The sequence below is a fragment of the Hemitrygon akajei genome, chromosome 13 (genome assembly GCF_048418815.1).
Source record: "Hemitrygon akajei chromosome 13, sHemAka1.3, whole genome shotgun sequence".
In the NCBI taxonomy this organism is placed as follows: Eukaryota; Metazoa; Chordata; class Chondrichthyes; order Myliobatiformes; family Dasyatidae; genus Hemitrygon; species Hemitrygon akajei.
This window is the reverse complement of record NC_133136.1, coordinates 110,047,358-110,069,325: the sequence shown is the minus strand read 5'-3', so window position 1 is coordinate 110,069,325 and position 21,968 is coordinate 110,047,358. Positions and strand designations below refer to the sequence as shown.

The 21,968-nt window shown below is 40.4% G+C and overlaps 1 protein-coding gene across 3 annotated transcripts in view; it reads right to left on the bottom strand.

Moving 5' to 3' along the window:
- LOC140738124 (AF4/FMR2 family member 1-like) overlaps positions 1-21,968 on the bottom strand; it is a 149,647-nt gene that overhangs the window by 36,278 nt on the left and 91,401 nt on the right. For all 3 annotated transcript variants that reach the window (XM_073065271.1, XM_073065270.1, XM_073065272.1), the window contains exons 5-10: positions 21,667-21,753; positions 21,443-21,476; positions 19,007-19,049; positions 11,035-11,089; positions 10,769-10,806; positions 4,602-4,773 (exon numbers count right to left, since the gene is read on the bottom strand). In XM_073065271.1, coding sequence (XP_072921372.1) covers positions 4,602-4,773; positions 10,769-10,806; positions 11,035-11,089; positions 19,007-19,049; positions 21,443-21,476; positions 21,667-21,753 — 429 coding nt within the window. The remainder of the gene's footprint in view (positions 1-4,601; positions 4,774-10,768; positions 10,807-11,034; positions 11,090-19,006; positions 19,050-21,442; positions 21,477-21,666; positions 21,754-21,968) is intronic.

The following is a 21,968-nucleotide window of genomic DNA, read 5'->3' as shown; positions in this document are numbered from 1 at the left end:
CAAGGAAACCATGCTGACTTTGTTCTATCTTGTCCTCTGTCACCAAGTGTTCCATAACCTCATCCTTAACAATTGACTCCAACATCTTCCCAACTGATTTACAATTTCCTTTCTTCTGCCTTTCTCCTTTCTTAAAGAGCAGAGTGACATTTGCAATTGTCTAGTCCTTTGGCACCATGCCAGAGCCCAAATATTTTTGAAAGATATGCTCCACAATCTCTATCGCTACCTCTTTACAACCCTAGGGTGTAGTTCATCTATGTATGACCTATGTACTCTTAGATCTTTCAACTTTTTGAGCACCTTCTCCCTTGTAAAAGTAACTGCACTCACTACTCTTCCCTCACACCCTTCAACATCCAGCACATTGCTAGTATCTTCCAGTGAAGACTGATACAAAATATTCATTTAGTTCATCTGCCATCTCCTTGGCCCCTGTTATTATTTCTTCAGCCTCATTTTCTAGCGGTCCCATATCCAATCTCATCTCTTTTTTTTAAAAAACATACTTGAAAAAGGTTTTACTATCCACTTTGATATTGTTTGCTAGCTTGCTTTCATATTTTATCTTTTCCCTCCTGATTCTTTTAATTGCTCTCCGTAGTTTTAAAAGCTTCCCAATCCTCTGTCTTACCACAAATTTTCGTGTTGTTGTATGCCCTCTCTTTAATTTTTACATTAGCTTTGACTTACCTTGTCAGCCACAGTTGTACTATTTTGTCATTTGAGTATTTCTTTGTTTTTTTGAATAAATCTATCCTGCACCTTCTTTTTCCCAAGAAACTCACACCATTGCTGCTCTGCTGTCATCCCTGGCAGCAGCTCCTTCCAACTTAATTTGGCCACCTCCTCTCTCATACCACTGTAATTTCCTTTACTCCACTGAAATACTGTTACGCTAGACTTTACTTTCTCCCTATCAAATTTCAAGTTATTCCCAATCATATTGTGATCACTGCCTCCTAAAGTTTCTTTTACTTTAAGCTCCCTAAGCACCTCCGGTTTATTACATGACAACCAATCCAGTATAGCTGCTCCCCTAGTAGGCACAACATCAAACTGCTCTAAAAAGCCATCTTGTAGGTATTCAATAAACTCACTCTTAGTGATAATAAATTTAGTCAAGAAGAAAAAAGAAAAGTATGTGAAGCTTTGGAAGTCAGGATCAAATGAAGCACATGAGTATAAAGAAGCCAGAAAGGAATTAGGAAAGTTAAGAGGGGCCACAAAAATTCCTTGGCAAGTAGGATTAAGGTGAATCCGAAGGCATTCTATACGTACATCAAGAGCAAAAAGGAAACTAGGGAGAGGGTGGGACTACTCAAGAATAAATAACGTTTGTTTGGATGCAGAAAATGTGAGTGAGGGACTTAATGGTACTTTGCTTCAGTACTTACCAAGGAAAAGGATATTAAGGACCAGGAGATCAGTGCTGAGTGTACAAATACATTAGGATGTTTAGAGGTGAAGCAGGAAAAAGTGTTGGGCCTCCTAATGAGTATTATGGTGGATTAGTCCCTGAAGCCTGAAGGGATTTACCTCTGGCTATTGAAAAAGGCAAGAGATGAGATTGCTGGGCCTTTGATCAGTATCTTTTTGTCCTTTCTAACCACAGGTGAGGCCCTAGAAGGCTGGCAAGTGGCTAACGCTGCATCTCTATTTATGACAGGTAACAAGGGAAAATCCTGGGAACTATAGACCAATGAGTCTCATGTCAGTTGTAGGGAAGTTGCTGGAGAAAATTCTTTGAGATCCAATACAGTATGTGTGCATTTTAAACCTATGCCCTAAGTAGAGAAAGCCAGCATGGCTTTGTGTGTGGCAGGTTGTGCCTTACCAACTTGAGTTTTTTGACAAGGTGACAAAAGAGACTGATGATGTTGTCGACATGGATTTTAGTAAGACATTTGACAAAGTTCCTCAGTGGAGGCTAATCCAGAAGATTAAGAGGCATGGGGTCCGTGGTGCATTGGCTGCTTGGATTCAGAACTGGCTTGCGAATAGAAGAGAGGGTAATGGCTGAAGGAACTTATTTGAGCTGGAGGTCTGTGATTAGTGGAGTTCTGCAGGGATCTGTGCTGGGACCTTTGTTGTTTGTAATGTATATAAATGACATGGATGAAAATGTAGATGGATGGGTTCGTAAATTGCAGTTGATATAACCGTGGATAGTATAGAAGACTGGCAAAGAATACAGCACAATGTAGGCCAGTTGCCGATATGGGTGGAGAAATAGCACATGGAATTTAGCCCAGATAAATGTGAGGTGTTGCACCTCAGTAGGGCAAGTGCAAGAAGACAGTACACCGTTAAGGGCAAGTGTTGCTGAGCAGAGAGATCTTGGCATCCAAGTTCATAGCTCTTTGAAAGAGACTACACATAACTACCAATAAGGTGCTTATAGAATGCTTGCTTTTATTAGTCAAGGCATTGAGTTCAAAAGTCAGAAAGTTATGTTGCAACTTAAAAAAAAAATCTCTGGTTAGGCCACATCTAAATGACTGCATACAGTTCTGGTCACCCCATTATAGGAAGAACGTTGAGGCTTTGGAGAGGGTGCATATGAGGATTACCAGGTTGCTGTCTGGTTTAGAGGTCGTGTGCTATCATGGAAGGCTGGATAAACTTGGGTTGTTTTCTCTGGAGCATCAGAGGCTGAGGGGAGATTTGGTAGAGTTTACAAGATTATGCGAGGCATAGGTAGCATGGACAGTGTGTTTCTGTTTCTAGGGTTGAAATATCTAATATTATCTAATAGGGCATGCATTGAAGGTGGGGGGGATAGCTTCAAGGGGGAATGTGAGGGGCAAGTTTTTTTTTTTACTCAGAGTGGTGGATGCCTGGAATGTACTGCCTAGTACGGCGGTAGAGGCAATTACATTAGAGCTCTTTAAGAGCAGTTTGGATAGGCACATGGATGTGAGGAAGATAGAGGGATATGGGCATGGTGTAGGTAGGAGGGATTAGTGTTTGGGTGTTTTTGATTTGCTTTTTAGCTGGTTCAGCACAACATTGTGGGTGAATGGCCTGTTCTTGTGCTGTACTCTTCTATGTTTTCTCATTTTTCCTACCAAAATGTAAAACATCCCATTTCTCAAAATTAAATTTGTTATCTCAGCACCCATTCTGTCATATCTATACCTCCCAGAAGTCTATGATCCTCCTCCTCCTCAGAGTTCAATACAACAATAGTAGCTATAATCCTGCCATATACACTTGAGTGCAAATCGTTCTTAAGCAATGATCCAAATACTGATCTCTGGGGAAGTCCACTACACACTTTCCTCCATTGAAGAACATTTTACTACTCCTTTCAGTTATATAGAAACTTTTCTCTCTTCCATGCTGCAGCTGCTCATTTCATATCAAATGCCATTTGGAAGGCTATGCAAACCATATCTGATTCATCTCCCCTTTCTGCATTTCATACAACTTCATCAGAAAACTCATCAGCTTAGATACAAAGAAAACAAAATAAAATATATTTTTGGAAGTGGAAGCACTTTTGGATCAGTTGCATCTACAATGGTAGATCATACAGATTGCATAGGGTTTGGAGTAGAATTATAACAGTCATTTGCTAAAATGGTTGGTCCTTTAAAGTGCAGTCCTCTTGGTGGGGAAAATCTAGGTATGTACTCTTGTTTAGTATAAGTATTAGGGGAACCAAGCCAAAGAGGGGCTGAATAGCTTACTTTGGTCCTTGTGTTCACATGGTTCTGAAATGCATATGCCAATTCTTCTGGAATTTTTGGAATCTAGGTTGTGACTAATTTCCAGTTACAAAATACTGCTTTGTATTAGTGAATCAATGAGATATCTGATCAAAATTGAATGACTACTTAATTTTATATTTGGCCATCTAACAATCTTTATATAAAGTTGTATTCTGAAATTTAATCAGAAGTGAAGTCTGATATTTTGCTAATAGAGTTTCACATTTGCCTTCTGTATTTACCTGCTACAACTAATTCTACTGCAGCAACTGGAGTCCTGTTGTCAAGAAACAAAATTACTACCACATAATTAATCTAGTGTATTTCAAAACTGATAATTTTGATCACAAAACAGTGACATGCCCAACAGGTGCGAAACATCTGACAGCGGCATCTTATCAAATACCATTTCATGTTGATGATGATCAATGATCTCTCTGGTCATCAACCTTCTGCTGGAAACTTCCATTACATTCAAGAAGCTCAATACATCATCAGCAAATAGGTTGTCGGGGAGAACGAATAGGGAGAATTGGAAGGATCAGTGGTTCTGCAGCAGTGATGGGAAAATGCATGAAAATGGATATTAAGGAGATTCTTAGAAATAAATCTGATTAGATTTCCATTATGATGTGAAATGACAGAAAAGTTGATTTACAGCATTCTTATCCAGGATAGGGTTGGGCCAGGAAGCGGGGGAAATAAATGCAATTTTCAGTTGCATAAAATTATAAGAAACATGTTTATATGAATGTAATTTCTAGGCAATTGATCTTTAAACATTTACTTTTTCACTCTCACTGAACATGTATTTTAGTAAAGAAATAAATGTAGGCTTAAAGGTGAACATTAATTTTCCACTATTCTGCTGACTAGCTGTCATACCTCAGGAGTGGGGGCCCTTGAAGCTCCTTCACTTGATGCTCCTTCACTGTCTGTAGAGGTGGTTTCACTCTCTGAATCAGAGCCAGAAGAATTGCCAGATTCACTTAAGTTATTTAAGCCACCGCTGGAATGTCTTGATAAAAAAATACCACTCTGGGGCAGGAAGGAAGCACTATGGAATAACAAAAAAAAAAATAAGTCAGGCAAAACTAATACAGTTCTTCAAATGTTGAGTTAGTTTATACAGAATCATAGGAAAATACTTAAATTGCAGCTGGCCTATTACAATGATTTAAATGTGATTTTAATCATGATGTTTTAACTGTATAAAGTTAACTTAATACTACTTTTAAATATCACAATTGTAGCTATGATTTTATTGAAAATAAGACTTGAGTGTCTCGCATCAAGCTGTGAACCCCAGAGCAAAACACTGCTCCAACTACAATGTTTGTGGATTTCAGAGCATAATAATTTAGAGTAGATATCATATAAAACATTCAAAACACGTAACAGCCAGATTCTACACTACTTCAGTATTATGACAACTATGACAATTCACACACACCTTGAATTTATATATAATAAAATTGCAATGTGTGACTAAGTCCTAAATAGTCTTTAACAGTTCTGCTACTTTAATTGATTTAAGCTCTACATGTCCACTCATAAAATCAGAAATTTAATTGGCAGAGGTAAAAACGCAGCACCTAATTGATGGAATTTTGAAATTCAGGTCTATTGACACGGTCAATGACGTGGAGTTGGTGGTTCATTGTGAATCATTCACTTAACAAAGAGACTGCTGTAGGTTCATACAGAACTATTTTTAGCTAAGTTATCAACATGGACGAATAAGAATCTACTGAGATAATGATGGATTCCTCAGGACGTACAGTATGAGAATGAAATCTCATGGCACATGTTTTAAATGAATTACTTTGCACCAGCCTTCAGTCTTGCAGACAGAGCAGAAAGTGAGTACGTTGCAGTAAGATGAAATGGTTCAAATTGCTGAGCATAAACATAAGAAATTCCGCGGATACTAAAAATCTTGAACAACATACACAAAATGCTGGAAGAACTCAGCAAGTCAGGCAGCATCTATACAGGGGAATAAACAGTTGATGTTTTGGCCAAGGCCGTTCATCAGAACTGGAAAGGAAAACGCAGCAGCCAGAATAATGTACTGGGGAGAGGGGAAGGTATACAAACTATTAGGTGAAAGGCAAAACCAGGTGAGGCTGAAATAAGAAATTGGGAACTGATAGGTGGAAGAGGTAAAGGGCTAAAGAAGCAGGAATTTAATAGGAGAGGACAGCAGAGCATGGCAGAAAGAGGTGAGGAGAAGGGAAAGAAGAGGAACTGAAGGAAAAAGAGAAAAGAGATTTGGGGGTGTAGTTACAGAATTTAGAGAAATTAATGTTCATGCCATCAGATTGAAGAGTACCTGGACATAATAAGAGATATTGCTCTTCTAATCTGAGTATGGCCTCATTATGGCAGTAGAGAAGGCCATGGACAGATATGTCAGCCAAATTGAAAGAGATGGCCACCAGGTGATCCTGGCTTTTCAAGTGGATGGAGCAACTAAGCAGTCCCCCAATCTACGCTGGATCTCACCAATGTAGGGGAGGCCATACCAGAAGCACCAGATCCAGTAGATAACCCTGAAAGACTCACAGATGAAGTGTCATCTCGCAAAAAAGACTGTTTGGGGCTCTGAATGGTGGTGAGGCAGCCGCTTCTACACGTCAAAAAAAGGTGCTACCGTTCTACTTAAACGCACATCTAATGATCCTGCTATACATTAAGAACTTAAAGTACTGCAGGTCTATACCGTCAACAAGTTGCTCACTGCCAGAGATAATGAAGGAGCTGCATGACGTGCTCCTGCCTAAGTCGATGGAGGCTTACAGTCAAATAGCGAGCGGCCATCATGGTTGCCTTCCTTGTGATCACAAGACCTCTGGAACATTGTTAATCTGGTACGCTGCAAGTTTGATTCACTGATTTACTGGATGCGAGCAGGGGCAGATGGAGAAGGCCTAGTCCTCGGTTGTAGTGACAACTAGGCCTGAAGCCATGGTGCTGTCTATTTGCAGCCGCCTGGAGTGATGGGACAAAGCTGTTGTGTTTCACCGGGGTGCTGTCCAGAACAGAGTCAAAGCTGCCCTCCCAGGGTTTCGCTGGGCAGAAGACAAGCTCTGTTGTGGCTAACTGCAGTATTTTTAGTGGCTACTGAATGGACTCCGGTTTCAAGCTGCAGGATTGCGTGCATTTCAGCTGCTAGAGTGGCATCCGAGCCATCGCAGTTGTGGCAACTGAAAATTTAAACTGGACTGAGGGGTCTGGACTAATATTATATAGATATACGTATTTGTCTGGGTGTGTTATTACTAATATTCTGTATGTGCATGTATATGCGAGGACTGGGTATCAAAGCCACTGATTCGCCTAGTGGGAGTTGGGCTTCGGGGCAAGGACTGCGCCAGTCGACAGATGATATTGGTGGGCTGGGGTGGGGTGTCTGGACTAACATATTGTGAAGATGAAAACCCAATAGAGCAGAGTTCAGCAGACTAACTGAGTTGTAGAAAGATGTGAAGATCAAGGACTCACCTCGGTTACTAAGGAAATACAGAGGTACGTCCATGGCCAAAGCCTGGAAACTGCTGAGCAATGAGAGGCATTGATCGTGTGGATAGTCAGAGGCTTTTTCCCAGGGCTGAAATGGCTGCCACAAGAAGGCACAGGGTTAAGGTGCTGGGGAGCAGGTACAGAAGTTGTCAGGGGTAAGTTCTTTTACGCAGAGAGTGGTAAGTGCGTGGAATGGGCTGCCTGCAATGGTGGTGGAGGTGGATACAATAGGGTCTTTTAAGAGACTCTTGGATAGGTACATGGGGCTTAGAAAAATAGAGGGCTATGGATAACCCTAGTAATTTCTAAGGTAGGGACATGTTCGGCACAACTTTGTGAACCGAAGGGCCTGTATTGTGCTGTAGGTTTTCTAGGTTTCTATATCAGAGGTGGCTGACATAAGAAAGACTTACCAATGGCTGGAAATGGGCAGCACAAAGGCGCTGCTCGTGGCTGCACAAGAACAGGCGCTGAACACTAGCAATAGAAGGAAGATGCAAACTGTGTAAGGAATCTGCTGAAATCATCCAGGACACTGTCGCAGGGTGCAAGATGCAGGCAGGGACAGCACACACTGAATGGCACAACCAAGTTGCAGGAATTGTATACAGGATCATCTGTGCTGAGTATGGATTGGACACTCCCAAGTCCAAATGGGAAACACCCGAGAAGGTAGTGGAGAATGACAAACTAAGATCCTTTGGGTCTTTCAAATACAGACTGATAAGCAGGTAACCAGACATAGTAATACTGGACAAGAAACAAAAGTAACTGATGTGGCAATCCTGAATTACAGTAACATCAGGAAGAAAGAAAATGCGAAGCTGGAGAGATACCAGGGCATGATAGAGCAGATAAAGGATGTGGTAATCCTGGTGGTGATAGGAGCACTTGGAGCTGTGGTACCTGGACTGGGAGAGTGGCTCCAACAAATTCCAGGAACAACATCTGAGATCCCAGTCCAGAAGAGCACACTACTGGATACTATGGATACTATGCTGAACCCTCAAGCTCCCGGGCCTCTGGTAGAGGGCTCGAGACTGAGGGAAAAATACACACACACACCACCCATAAGGAGTGAAAAAAAATATACATGCATATTCTGTGTTGTTGTATTTTTACTTATATTCTATATGGTTTTGTTGAGTTGTATCCATCAAGCTGTGGTGGTGTGGGGTGGGGTGGGGGAGGTGGGCCTCAGGGCTTATTACATGATTGTGATCTTGTGTGGGCTTACTGAGTGTGACTGTTGATAATGTGTCTTTGCACACTGACCCCGTAGTAATGCTGTCTCATTTGGCTGTATTCATATACGGTTGCATGACAATTATACTTGAATTGTAGTTGAATTGAAAGAGACATATGCCTTGTCTTTCACAAATAGTATTACAAAATTTATCAATCTCTAGGATGATGGACTGTTGGCCAGAAAGAATGACAATCTTCAAATCAGTGAATTCAAATGAATCAAGGACAGTGGAAACAGTCTTTGTTCTTGCTGTGTGCTTGGGGGATGGAGGCTGCCATTTTGTGAAGACACTCGATTCTCCATTTTGTGAGCTTGACATGCTGGACTTGATTAGTGTTTTAAAGAAGGCACAAAGACTCTTCAGGTAATCTGCTGGACTGGAGGTCATTTCCAAATAAGGAGTTGTTTGTGAGGTGTTCTTTGGTTGGCTATAACATGCAGGATTGTGAATGCCTGAGGTGATTCAAGCTCATTGCTGACTGAGAACAAAGAGCCATGAGTCAGCAACTGTCCCTTGATGGGAAGAGGACAATAGATGGAGGCTGTTTGGACCAGAGCCAATGACCAGGTGTTAAAGGCCAGACACATGACCTGCAGCCAATGACACGGGAATGTGACATTTGAATTGATACGCAATGGATATAAAAGTGGATGCTTTGTGTGCGCCGGTGGCGGTAACTTCGTAGAATAATCATCGCAGACACAAGCGAGAAGAACCCTGCGTGAAGCACGTGGAGAGTGAGTCGGGACCACGAGGAACAAGGAGCGCCTGGCCAGCATAAATTCCTCCGCCCAGATAATACCTTTGCTATTCTTTGACTATCCAGGAGAGTCAGGGGTACTTAGCAGTTGTGCGCACAAGGTATTTAATGTATGAATTCACGTATTTGTTAGTTTGAACAATAAAGGTAATTGTCAGTAAATACCGATCTCTTTGTGCCTCACTCAGAATCGTTTGAAGAGGTAGAAGCGGTATCTCTATCTCTCTCTTTTCCAACAGGACAAAGCTAATATTCATTGAAAAAGTAACTCGGTTAAGTCCTCTTCAGATTCATGGTATTGGCACCAGAAGCCAAACCAAGTTGAACTGAAGCTGCATGGCCAAGGTGACTTGATGTAAAACTGAGTACACAAATTTGTATCTGTTGGTGAAACACTAAAAAAAAATCATATTCAATGTGGTTAAGATTGGACCAGGTTTCATCATCAAGAAGGAAAATAATTTTCTAGCCCTCTCTATGTCAATTGATTGTTATCACTTGGTTACTGGGAGAATTGGCAGGGGTTGGAGACTATTGGCTTATTTCTGTGAATCTTTTTTAGCATAGTGTGATAATGTGATTCAGGCCTGGAGATCTTTCCTGTCCATCATTATTCTATCATTAAAAAGTTTCCTGCCTTAGTTATTTTGCCTATTTTATTCCCTGGAGTGAGAGCTTTATAAAATTTATTCCCAACGACTATTTTTTCAACCCTATTCCTATTCAATTAAAATTCATTTTTAATAGGCCCAATTTCAGTCAATTAAAATAGGAATTTTGAAGTACTTCAGTGAATTTTCCTCACAGCTGGGGGTGGAATCATGCCAGGATTGAAGGGCAAAGGCAAGCAACCCAGAGATCCATGTGACAAATGGCTGATGCAGCTGGACAGCAATCTAAAGGCAGTTACAGAGCTTTCTGAGAATCATCCACGACCCTCGATATTTTGTAAATTTGATATGAACATAAACAGCATGTGGAAGATAATCACAGAAGCAATAGTGACAGGAAAGTGAACAGATACTGCCAGCTCACCACATTACTGACTCAGTGAATGAGTAAGACTGTTCAGCACCCCTAGGTCTGTTTGGCTTGACCCAGACCCCCATTGTTATGTGCTGGGTGGGGTCACAGTGAAACAGCACACAGAAATGGCCTGTTCCAGTCCGTAGAAGGTGCCTACAGCTCTGCATCAGCCATCTAATCCATCCCACTGGGTTCCCAAATGTTCAGTGATATGCATGGAGTGTCCATAACCCAGTGAGACCTTTTAACCAGTCTCTGGAAAAGCAGGAAGATGGGAGGGAAATCAGCAATAGGTCTTTGAATGTTTGTCCGATTGTTCCTCCTAAACTTTGTAAAATTCAATGCTGTGTAGGATATTGATTTACATTTTACAGTAAGGTACAGGCACAAAGGGAAGCTACTACTGGTAGTTCCTAGGATTTTGTATCAAAGAGTCAAAAGTATTGAACACACAACACAAATTTCTAGATGTGAACAGAAAAATTAGGTACCTTTTCGGAACAGAAATAGGCACTGTTTTTTCCGAGACCTGCATGAGAAGAGGGGAAGAACAGGTATGGAGGTGGGGTGGACAGGGGCATGGGTGGTATAGGAGAAGAGAAGGTGAAAAGAGAAGCACGTAAATCAGTCTTTTGGTTATGTACAAAGAAAATGAGATGATACCATGCATTCTTTCCAAAGTATTTACATCTCCGGAAAGTAATTCCTTTCTCGTATTCGCTGAGTACAGATATTCAACAAAAAGTCAAAAGCTAACCTGATCCCCATCGCTGTCATCACTACTGCTGATCTGTAGGTCATTTTCAAGCATTCTGAAAATAAATATGCAAATAGAAGTTAGCAAACACCAGAAATACACATTTGGAAATATTGTCCACTTTTAGTTACTCACCCAAAATGATTTCCAACTCAAAATATTTTCATTTTCTTATTAAATTGAAATGTACATTCACCAGCACCCCAACAAGCCCCACGTACTGCGTAATGATTCAGTGAGGAAACACGTACAAAAATGAGTATGTGAATTAATGTCACACAATGGGTAAGGTGCAAGTTTGAGCTCTAGTTGGCCTGAAACTTCTGAGATTAGGTTCTTCATACATTCACTTAGCTGTTGACTAGAGTTCTTCAGTAAAAGAACTGGTTATAGCTTAACATGGCGTAAAGCTACATTTAAATAAACGACTGAAATAAATTAACATGCCATGTATTTGCTTTGACAATGTATCAAGGATATAAACTGTGCTAGGCCAATGCACAATGAGGAGGTATCGGGGTAAGTTGTTTTTTTAAAAAACGCAGAGAATGGTGAGTGCGTGGAATGGGTTGCCGGCGACGGTGGTGGAGGTGGATACGATAGGGTCTTTTAAGAGACTCCTGGACAAGTATATGGAGCTCAGAAAAATAGAGGGCTATGGGTAACCCTAGGTAAAATCTCAGGTAAGGACTTGTTCAGCACAGCTTTGTGGGCCGAAGGGCCTATATTGTGCTGTAGGTTTTTCTATGTTTCTCAATTTTTCTGAATTCCATTAAACAATGACTAAAAAGATGCACTCTTCTGAAAGTGGTGCATTTATTCTCTAGGATGAGTGTATATCACCTAGTGGTTTTCCCTAGAAATCATCTATTTAAGAAAACCATAGTGAAAATGGTTAAGAAGCTCTTTGAGAAACTCAAGGAATGAGATCATTGATAAAGGAAAGATTATCCTCTTCTGTAATTGCTGATATAATTCCAGCATATGCTTATACGCAGGAGGATTTTCACAAACTTATTTGAAACATGCTAAACATCACTTAGGAATGTGTAACATTAACGAATATTCCATTCCCAAACAATGAGCTCCATGTTACAAAAAAGGGTTTATTTGGCTCGTGTCACATCTTGTGCAACACTGAGGGTACACTAAAATTTGTAGACGATTGTTGATTTAGCTATAAGTCTGAAAAAGTATCTTCACAGGCAAAAAAGCTTTATGCTTGAATGCACGAGTTGCAGTTGTCATACATTGTTTGCTGCTTTTCTCTGCATGAAACCTCATTCAATCAACTGCATTTAACAAGCAGAAGGACAGTTTACACAGCACAATAACTGAGGACACAAAACCTTTCAGAAATAATTGATGTGCAGTTATCAAAATGTCACAGCACAGTAATAGGCCACAAGATCTAACATGTTTATACCAGCACTTTCCCACATTTTCCTCCGGGATTATTCCCCCACCTCTGTAATATCCAAAACTTAGAATGAGAGCAGGAACTTTAAAGATGCAAGTCTTTGATAGTCAAACTGGAGGGAACTTTATCCAATAAAACAAATGCAAGGCTAAGTGGAGCAGCCTTCAGGGACAGAAATTGTGAGACAGGGGGGCGGGGGTGGTTGATGCCTTGGCTCGAGAGATTTTGGTGAATGGGCACAGGTAGATCAGGTAAGATTTTATTTTTGCTGTACACTCCTTGCACTTTATTCCAAGTAGGCAGGATGACAGTGGAATACTCCTCTTGCAAGACGTGGGAAGCTGGGGAACCTCATGGTCTCTCTGATGACTACGTCTGTAGGGTGTGTCCCAGTGCAGCTCCTGACACACTGGGTCATGGAATCAGACCTGGAGTCAGATGTACTGAGAGCCACAGGTGAAACATTTAATGAAGGGGCCACACTTAAGCCTTCAGATAGTTTCCTGGTGGTCACCCATCTAAAAGGAACTAGCAATCACTATGGGGCTACCCTGTGGCCATTCCCCTCAGTAACTAGTATACCCTTGGATACTATTGAGGGGAATGTTCTTTTAGGGGTTAGCATAAGTAGTCAGGTCTCTGGTACCACGACTGGCTCTGAGGCTTACAGGGAAAGGGTGCAGTTGGGCAGAATCATAGTAATAAGAGGATCGATGGTGAGTGGGCAGAATAGAATTTTTGATGCTGCACAAGAGATACCATGATAGCGTTTTGCCTCTTGGTTCCAGGGTAAAGGATGTCTCAGAGTGTCTGCAGAAAATTCTTCAGGAAGAGGGTGATTAGCCAGAGGTTGTTGTTACATGTTGTACAAACAACAGAAATAGAACAAGGTACAAGGTTCTGCAGAATGAGTACAGGGAGTTAAGAAGAAAGAAATTAAGTAGGAGGAGCTTGAGGGCAGTGATTTCCAGATTATTCACAGTGCCATGTGTTAACAAGGTCAGAAACGGAAGGATAAGCCAGATAAATTTGTGGCTGAGGGGGCTTGGATTCAGGTTCTTGGACCCCTGGGATCTTTTCTGGGATAAAGGTGACCTGTACAAGAGGGAATGGTTGCACTTAAACCAGAGAGGGACCAATATCATTGCAGGGGACTCTGCTAGTGCTATAGCAGGATCATTAACATGGTAGGGATTGGGATGCTGAGCATGAACAAGTCATGGGATAAAGCAGAAGCCAGTGAGAGCAGAGCGAGTGATCAGGACAGCATAGATACAGGTCAAGAAATACTCAGTTAAACTGTATTTATTTCAGTGCTCAAGGTTTAACAGGCAAAGCAAACTCAGACCATGGATTGGCTCCAAGGACTGAGATGATATAGCCATAACAGAAACATGACTGACAGAAGGCCGTACTGGTAACTCAATAATCCAGGATACAGATGCTACAGGTACAATGGGGGTACAGGTAAGTGAGGAGGAGGTATAACCTTTTTCTCAACTAGAACCTCAATATCAACAGCCAAGGTTCCCTAAACTTGCTAAGTTTACCCTTCACCCTAACAGTTACAAGTTGCTCCTGGACACTTAGCATCATAGTATTAGAAACTTCACACTTACCATTCATTCTTTTTGCCTCAGACAGGCTCATTCTGCTAAACCCTTCCTAATTCCCTCAGAATTAGCCCTGCTCCAGTTTAGCACCTGTCCTATTCTTTCCCATCTTAAAACTAATAAAATTAGGGTCACTGGAGGCAAAGTGCACTCTGACCATGACTTTGGTTACTTACTCTGCATCTCCAAGAGGAGATCCAATATAGCATCATCCGGACCAAGGTGCTCTATATATCTATTAGGACAGTTTCCTGGACACATTTCATAAATTCCATTCCATCCAGGCCCGTAACACTATAAGTGGCTCAGTCAATACCATGGAAATTAAAATCTCCCACTAACACAGCCTTCTTATTCTTACAACTTTCAGCAATCTCTACACACCAAGACCAAGGAGATGGTGGTGGACTTTAGGAGATCTAGGCCTCATATGGAGCCAGTGATCATTAATGGAGAATGTGTGGAGCAGGTTAAGACCTACAAGTATCTGGGAGTACAGTTAGACGAGAAGCTAGACTGGACTGCCAACACAGATGCCTTGTGCAGGAAGGCACAGAGTCGACTGTACTTCCTAAGAAGGTTGGCGTCATTCAATGTCTGTAGTGAGATGCTGAAGATGTTCTATAGGTCAGTTGTGGAGAGCGCCCTCTTCTTTATGGTGGCGTGTTGGGGAGGAAGCATTAAGAAGAGGGACGCCTCACGTCTTAATAAGCTGGTAAGGAAGGCGGGCTCTGTCGTGGGCAAAGTACTGGAGAGTTTAACATCGGTAGCTGAGCGAAGGGCGCTGAGTAGGCTACGGTCAATTATGGATAACTCTGAACATCCTCTACATAGCACCATCCAGAGACAGAGAAGCAGTTTCAGCGACAGGTTACTATCGATGCAATGCTCCTCAGACAGGATGAAGAGGTCAATACTCCCCAATGCCATTAGGCTTTACAATTCTACCGCCAGGACTTAAGAACTTTTTAAAAGCTATTATTAATGCTTTTTGAGATAGTAAAGAATATGATATGCATCTAAATCACTGAGTTAAGTATTGTATGTAATTAGTTTTTGCTACAACAAGTGTATGGGACATTGGAAAAAAGTTGAATTTCCCCATGGGGATGAATAAAGTATCTATCTATCTATCTATCTACCTGGTGTCCCACTTACTAATGTGGGGTCTATAGTACAGCACCTTTAGAAATTAGAAAATTTGTATTTTCTAAGTTCTAGCCGTATGGCATCATGGGCAATCCCCCAAGAATGTCAACTCTCAGTACTGCTGCCAGAAGTGTTTAAAGTAAAATAGTATCAAGTATTGGATAGTTATATGGAGGAGCAAGGCTTAGAGAGAGATAGGCTGAATGTAGGAAACAGGAAATAACTGGGTGGGCAGCATAGAGGGAATGTACTCTTTGGGCTGAGAGCCCGGTATCTGTGTTGTATTGCTTTATGACTCTAAATACCCTTCATCCTTTATGGGGAAATGCTCTGGCAAAGTTGTGTCGGGAAATGCTCACTCGTGTTTTAAGAAATGTTCTCTGATTTCCTACTGTCATATTAATGTCCTTGGAGGAATTCCCTGAATCTCCCCACTGGTAAGGGGATGACAAACAAATGCAAATAATGTGAGTGAAAGTGACTGGCTGAAGCAAGCAGAGCAATCAGGACGCTGCAACTGGCCTTGCGCTGTAGAGCTTCGGTCACAAGGGGAAAGTTTTCCCTTTTGATTACAAACGACTAACATATCCAAGAAAGTACATGGAATCAGGTGACAATGGAATTAGGCTTAGTTGTGAGGACATTCTCAGTAACATTGGGCAAGCTGTAGGAGGCTGCAATGTGATATTTACCAGCTGGCATCAATCTCTTTAAGACAGAAGAAAGGGGACTCTGAGCTTTAGATGACAACAGTTCCAATACTAAACAACCAATGCAGTAAGATAAGCCCATCAAGGATGGTTCTGAAACAAAATAAACTCGTTGGCTGTAATATGCACTTAATTATACAGATGACCCAAGAGAAGAATTTTTTCAAGGACAGTTTGAGACTACCTTTACTTTAAACCAAAGCACTGACAAATTTATTGATTGCAAAACTGTGTGGTGTATCATTCTAATTATCCTCTGGGGTGATCACCTAATTTGAGTACAAAATACACATGGCTTATCTGGAGCCTAATTTACACAGTTTATTGCTAAATCCCAGATGAATGCTTATTCCCTTATGCCAAGTAGGATCTCATCATTATAGAAGACTGTAAGTTAATCATTAGGCAGCCTCATGCAGTCAAAGTCAGAGCAATTTGTATTAGATATCAACTGACTGATTACTGCTCAATACAGGTTAATTTATCCAGAGTTAATTGTTTCACTTGCTATAATATAATTCAACATCTGCTTCATTCGGATCATCGCCACTTTTCACTTTATATCAACGGAATATTGGTTTCACAAGACATTTCAGTTTGTTTGTTATTCTCCTTCCTCCCCTTAAGGTGCTACATCCCATTTTGGGATTTTTGTTCCAATGAACAGAACAAATTGTAGTAGCATATGGCACAAGAGGAGAGAACTCACCCATTGCTCCACACACCAACTTCTTTATAATTACATTATTACTTGAACTACTTACTCAGTTACTTTGTGCTTTCAAATTGCTGCATTTCTAATTCATAGAGTTGTGTCCAATTTGTTTTTTAAATTATTACTGCTGCTACTCCGTAGGTCCGAGCTTTGATTAAAAAAGAACTCTCATCACTGACTTCCACTTGCCACCTTATCAGTTACACCAATCCCGAGAAATGTTCACAACCACCATATTTGGAAATTTGAAACAGAATCAGAATCAGGTTTATTATCACCAGCATGTGTCGTGAAATTTGTTAACTTAGCATCAGTAGTTCAATGCAATACATAATATAAAAGAGGAAAAATAAAAATGAAAACAATCATAATTAATAAATTACAGTATAAGTACATTGAATAGATTAAAAACATGCAAAAACAGAAATACTGTAAATTTTAAAAAGTGAGGTAGTGTCCAAGGGTTCAATGTCCATTTAGGAATCAGATGGCAGAGGGGAAGAAGCTGTTCCTGAATCACTGAGTGTGTGCCTTCAGGTTTCTGTACCCCCTACCCGATGGTAACAGTGAGAAAGGGGCATGTCCTGGGTGCTGGAGACCCTTAATAATGGACGTTACCTTTCTGAGACACCGCTCGCTGAAAATGTCGAGTACTTTGTAGGCTAGTACCCAAGATGGAGCTGACTAGATTTATAACTTTCTGCAGCTTCTTTCGGTCCTGTGCAGTAGCCTCCCCCCCTCCATACCAGACAGTGATGCAGCCTGTCAGAATGCTCTCCACAGTACATCTAAAGAAGTTTTTGAGTGTTTGTTGACATGCCAAATCTCTTCAAACTCCTAATGAAGTATAGCCACTGTCTTGCCTTCTTTATAACTACATCGGTATGTTGGGACCAGGTCAGATCCTCGGAGTTCTTAACACCCAGGAACTTGAAACTCCTCACTCTCTCCACTTCTGATCCCTCTATGAGGATGTGTTCCTTCATCTTACCCTTCCTGAAGTCTGCAATCAGCTCTTCTGTCTTACTGAAGTTGAGTGCCAGGATGTTGCTGCGACACCACTTCACTAGTTGGCATATCTCACTTCTGTACGTCCTCTTGTCACCATCTGAGATTCTACCAACAATGGTTGTATCGTCAGCAAATTTATAGATGGTACTTGAGCTATTCCTAGCACACAGTCATGTGTATACAGAGAGTAGAGCAGTGGGCTAAGCACACACCCCTGAGGTGCGCCAGTGTTGATCGTCAGCGAGGAGGATATATTATCACCAATCCGCACAGATTGTTGTCTTCCAGTTAGGAAGTCGAGGATCCCAATTGCAGAGGGAGGAACAGAGGCCCAGGTTCTGCAACTTCTCAATCAGGATTGTGGGAATGATGGTATTAAGTGCTGAGCTATAGTCGATGAACAGCATCCTGACATAGGTGTTTGTGTTGTCCAGGTGGTCGAAAGCCACATGAAGAGCCATTGAGACTGCCTCTGCCGTTGACCTATTGTGGGGATAGACAAATTGCAAAGGGTCCAGGTCCTTGCTGAGGCAGGAGTTCAGTCTAGTCATGACCAACCTCTCAAAGCATTTCATCACTGTCGATGTGAGTGTTACCAGGTGATGGTCATTAAGGCAGCTCATATTCTTCTTCTTCAGCACTGGTGTAATTGTTGCTATTTTGAAGCAAGTGGGAACAAGCAACTGGACAACTAGTTGGTCATCAAAGCTTTTTGGCCTATGTCTTTAATCTGCCTTCTCCTGTTTCTGAACTGATGGTTGTTAGTCCTTTTGAATCACCCTTCTGAATGACAGAAATTGGTACACTGTCTGCTCTGATTTTAGCTCTGGGATGGCTCACAGAGATTTGGCTTTGCAGGAAAGAAGAATATAAAAGCATACTTGTTATCCTGTTAGTGAAATGGAAGGAGACTAGAGTTCAGCTGCGAATATTCATAGTGGAAAAACCTGAAAGGCCAACAAGTTATATAAAAAAAAATCAATCCTCAAAGAACACCAAATACTGCTAAAATTCTCAAAATTAAAGACTTTCTGGTACAAGTCAGCCAACATCATTGCTTTTGTCAAAGTATGGGGAGAGGAGAGAAGGGGAGTGATCTATTGTTGTTTTCCAGGCCTTAAGAGCTGCTACAGAAGAGGAATGATACCCAAACTACCTTACCTATCAATACTGTGAGTAGCAGCATATCAACTATATAGGTGATTAGGAAGGTGCCAGCCATTTTAAGGATGAGTGCACCACTGACTAATTCCATTGCAGATCAATTTGGGGCTTGCATAAGAAGTAAAATTATATACATAATTCCAAATTGTAAAAATGTCACAGCTACAATATGAAGAAAAGAAATACTCACAGTTTCTCTGATTGAGATTTTTTTGGTGGAATCTCACATTTATCTGCAAAATAAAATACATATGAACACTATAGACTGAAATACAAGTTTATTGGGTTTATATTTATTTCAAAAACTCAAAACTAAAGTGGCAGACTTCTGTTGTTCAGTTGTTAAGTCGAGTCCAACTTTTTCTGACCTCACGGACTCCTGCACACCAAGCCTTCTTGTTGGAAACTGCCTCTCAGAGATCCCCCGAGGTCATATGCACTGTCTGAGTAATATTATCTATCCATCGTAGCCTCTGTTGTCCTCTCCTTTTACCTTCTGTTTTACCTAACATGAGAGTCTTCTCCAAGGAATCCTGTCTTCTCATGATGTGGCCAAAATACTAGTAATATGCATGTATGCAGGTCACAGAATATGAAAGTTCACATCTGGTAATAGACTCACAAGGTGGGCATTTTTTAAACCTTAGTTTTACTTGATTTTAGGACCACAAAATGATCATATTCTGAATATGCAGGGAAAAGTTGAAGCACAGCTTTGATAAGCACAAAACTGTGATTAAGAAATAGGTAGAAACTCTGTTCTTTCTCCATTTTACTAAAACAAAATCATAAGTATACAAAATGAAATAAAGTTTTATCTATGTATCAGGGAATGGTTAAATACTGAGAAACACTTTGATGCTGCAAATATTCTTTGTTTCTATACCTACATGACATTAAAAAAAAACACAAACCACATTTTTGCTGTTTCCTGTGACTGAAATGAAACGAATGCTGTTAGGAGATTGTGAAAATGTTACAAAGTAATTATGGAAACCTGTATCTCTTTCAGTATGGGTTAAGTGGCCAGGTGTTATTAGTAAATGGCTGTAATCTCTTAAACAGAATCAATATTCTACCCACTCAATCATTAAATGGAATTTTATTGAAGTGCAAATAGTTTTACTACCAGTTGGTTTCCATTGTAAATGCAAGTTTTCTTTCAAATTGTAACAAGCTTTTTAAATTGGATGATACAACACTATGAAGAACTAGGGAATCTTTTCAAAACACGATAGATTCTAGTTAATTGGGACATATTGGGACCAGTACATTTTGACTCAATTATGCGGTTGCTCCAATTAGCCAATTTCACAGTAATAGTTTAAAATCGTATAAGGGTGATAAACTACCATTTAACTGAGTTAGAAATTATGTATTTAAATGAAATACAGAGCAAATTAGAACACTATCAATACCAATACAGTACTATAAAACTGATTACCGGTAGTTCCTAATAGTTATCGACAGAGGAATTCATTCAGTGTACACTGCCATGTTCTTTGATTGAGTGATGAATAAAGTCAGTACAGATAGATGCTGCCTAGCTTGCTGTGTTCTACCAGCATTTTGTGTGTTTTGTTGTTTGAATTTCCAGCATCTGCAGATTTCCTCGTGTTTGCAGTGCAGATAATAGACTACTTTCATCAATTGCATCCTCTAAATTAGCACTGTCATTGTAATATTCAGGATGAATGTTGATACTTCCAAATTCTTCATAGTTCCTAATTTGCTGAAGTAGTGAACTTGTTTCATTTTCACTCTCGGCCTGTTCTGGCATCTCTAATCCTGAATGCTTTAAACCACAGTGAGCAAAACATTGCAAAATCGCCTTGCCGCTATCAGTGACAATAAAAACAAACACAAGCGCACACACACAACTGACACTATTTAAAAACAATTCTAAATTGCTTTGCTCAGTGTTCTGACAATTCTGAACTGTTTTGCTCAGTGTGTAGTGTCTAACAGTCACATAAGTGTATGTGATTGATGCTAGTTAGAAATTCTTTGGCAACAGCCTCCAGTCCCAGTTAAGTGACACAGTGTCCCAAATAAATCTTGGATATTTTCTCAAATTGTTTTTGTTCTTTAAGAGTTGTCCTAAATAAGCGGCTGCCCAGATTAACTGATGACCAATTAACCAGAATCCACTGTATAAAACAACTGAATTCATTTACAAGACAGTGTATATACAACACAGTGCGTCACGGTAGCGTAAAGGTCAGAGGAGCACAATTAGAGCCAGGGTGGGGGTCAGAGTTCAGAATTCAATTCTGACACCATCTGTAAGGAGTTTGTATGTTCTCCCCATGAACGTGTGGGTTTCCACCAGGTGCTCTGGTTTCCTCCCACAGTGCAAAGACGTACCGGTTAGTAGGTTAATTGCTCATTGTAAATCAGCCTGTAATTAAGACTAAGGTTAAGTTAGTGGGTTGCTGGTGGCAGTTTGAGGGGTTGTAAGGGCCTACTCCACGCTGTACCTCTAAATATGGGGTCCTCAATCTGGTATCCATGGATCCCTTGATTAAGGGTATTGGTTCAAGGCATATAAAAGATTGGGAACCCCTGCTCTACATAAATAAATAAATCATAAATAAAGATAAATCAGATTTAAGCGATCACTCACTGTGTTCTACAAAGCCAGAAGGGACAGGGGTGTCCTATAAAATGCAAAGGAAATAAGATTTAGTGCAATTTAATTCATCAGAAATTATTAAGTAGTTCATATATTTTCTCAGCATAGCATGTATTTTTCTCCTAAAGCGATCCAAATAAAATTTATGATTACAACTGAATTCACAGTGAGAAACACAATTTCTGTACAAAACAATCACATATATTTTCACATACCTTGTTTTGGAAAGGAAATTTTGACGGTTCTGTTGTACGAGGTGTTTGGATGGCAGTGAGAGGTGGCGGCCATGAATGTGTCATTTCCTATCAAAATATCCCAAAATGTTCAATCTGAGGTTATTTCCATTTTCATAATTAGGAAGATCTCACATAATAGAACAATGCTTAAACCAATTTGACATTAATGATTGTAACAAAATGTATAGATAATTAAACATGCAATGAAATCTGGAATTGGTTGGTCATTATATAAAGCAACAATGGTTAATGATATTAAAATATACAGGATCTATTTATAT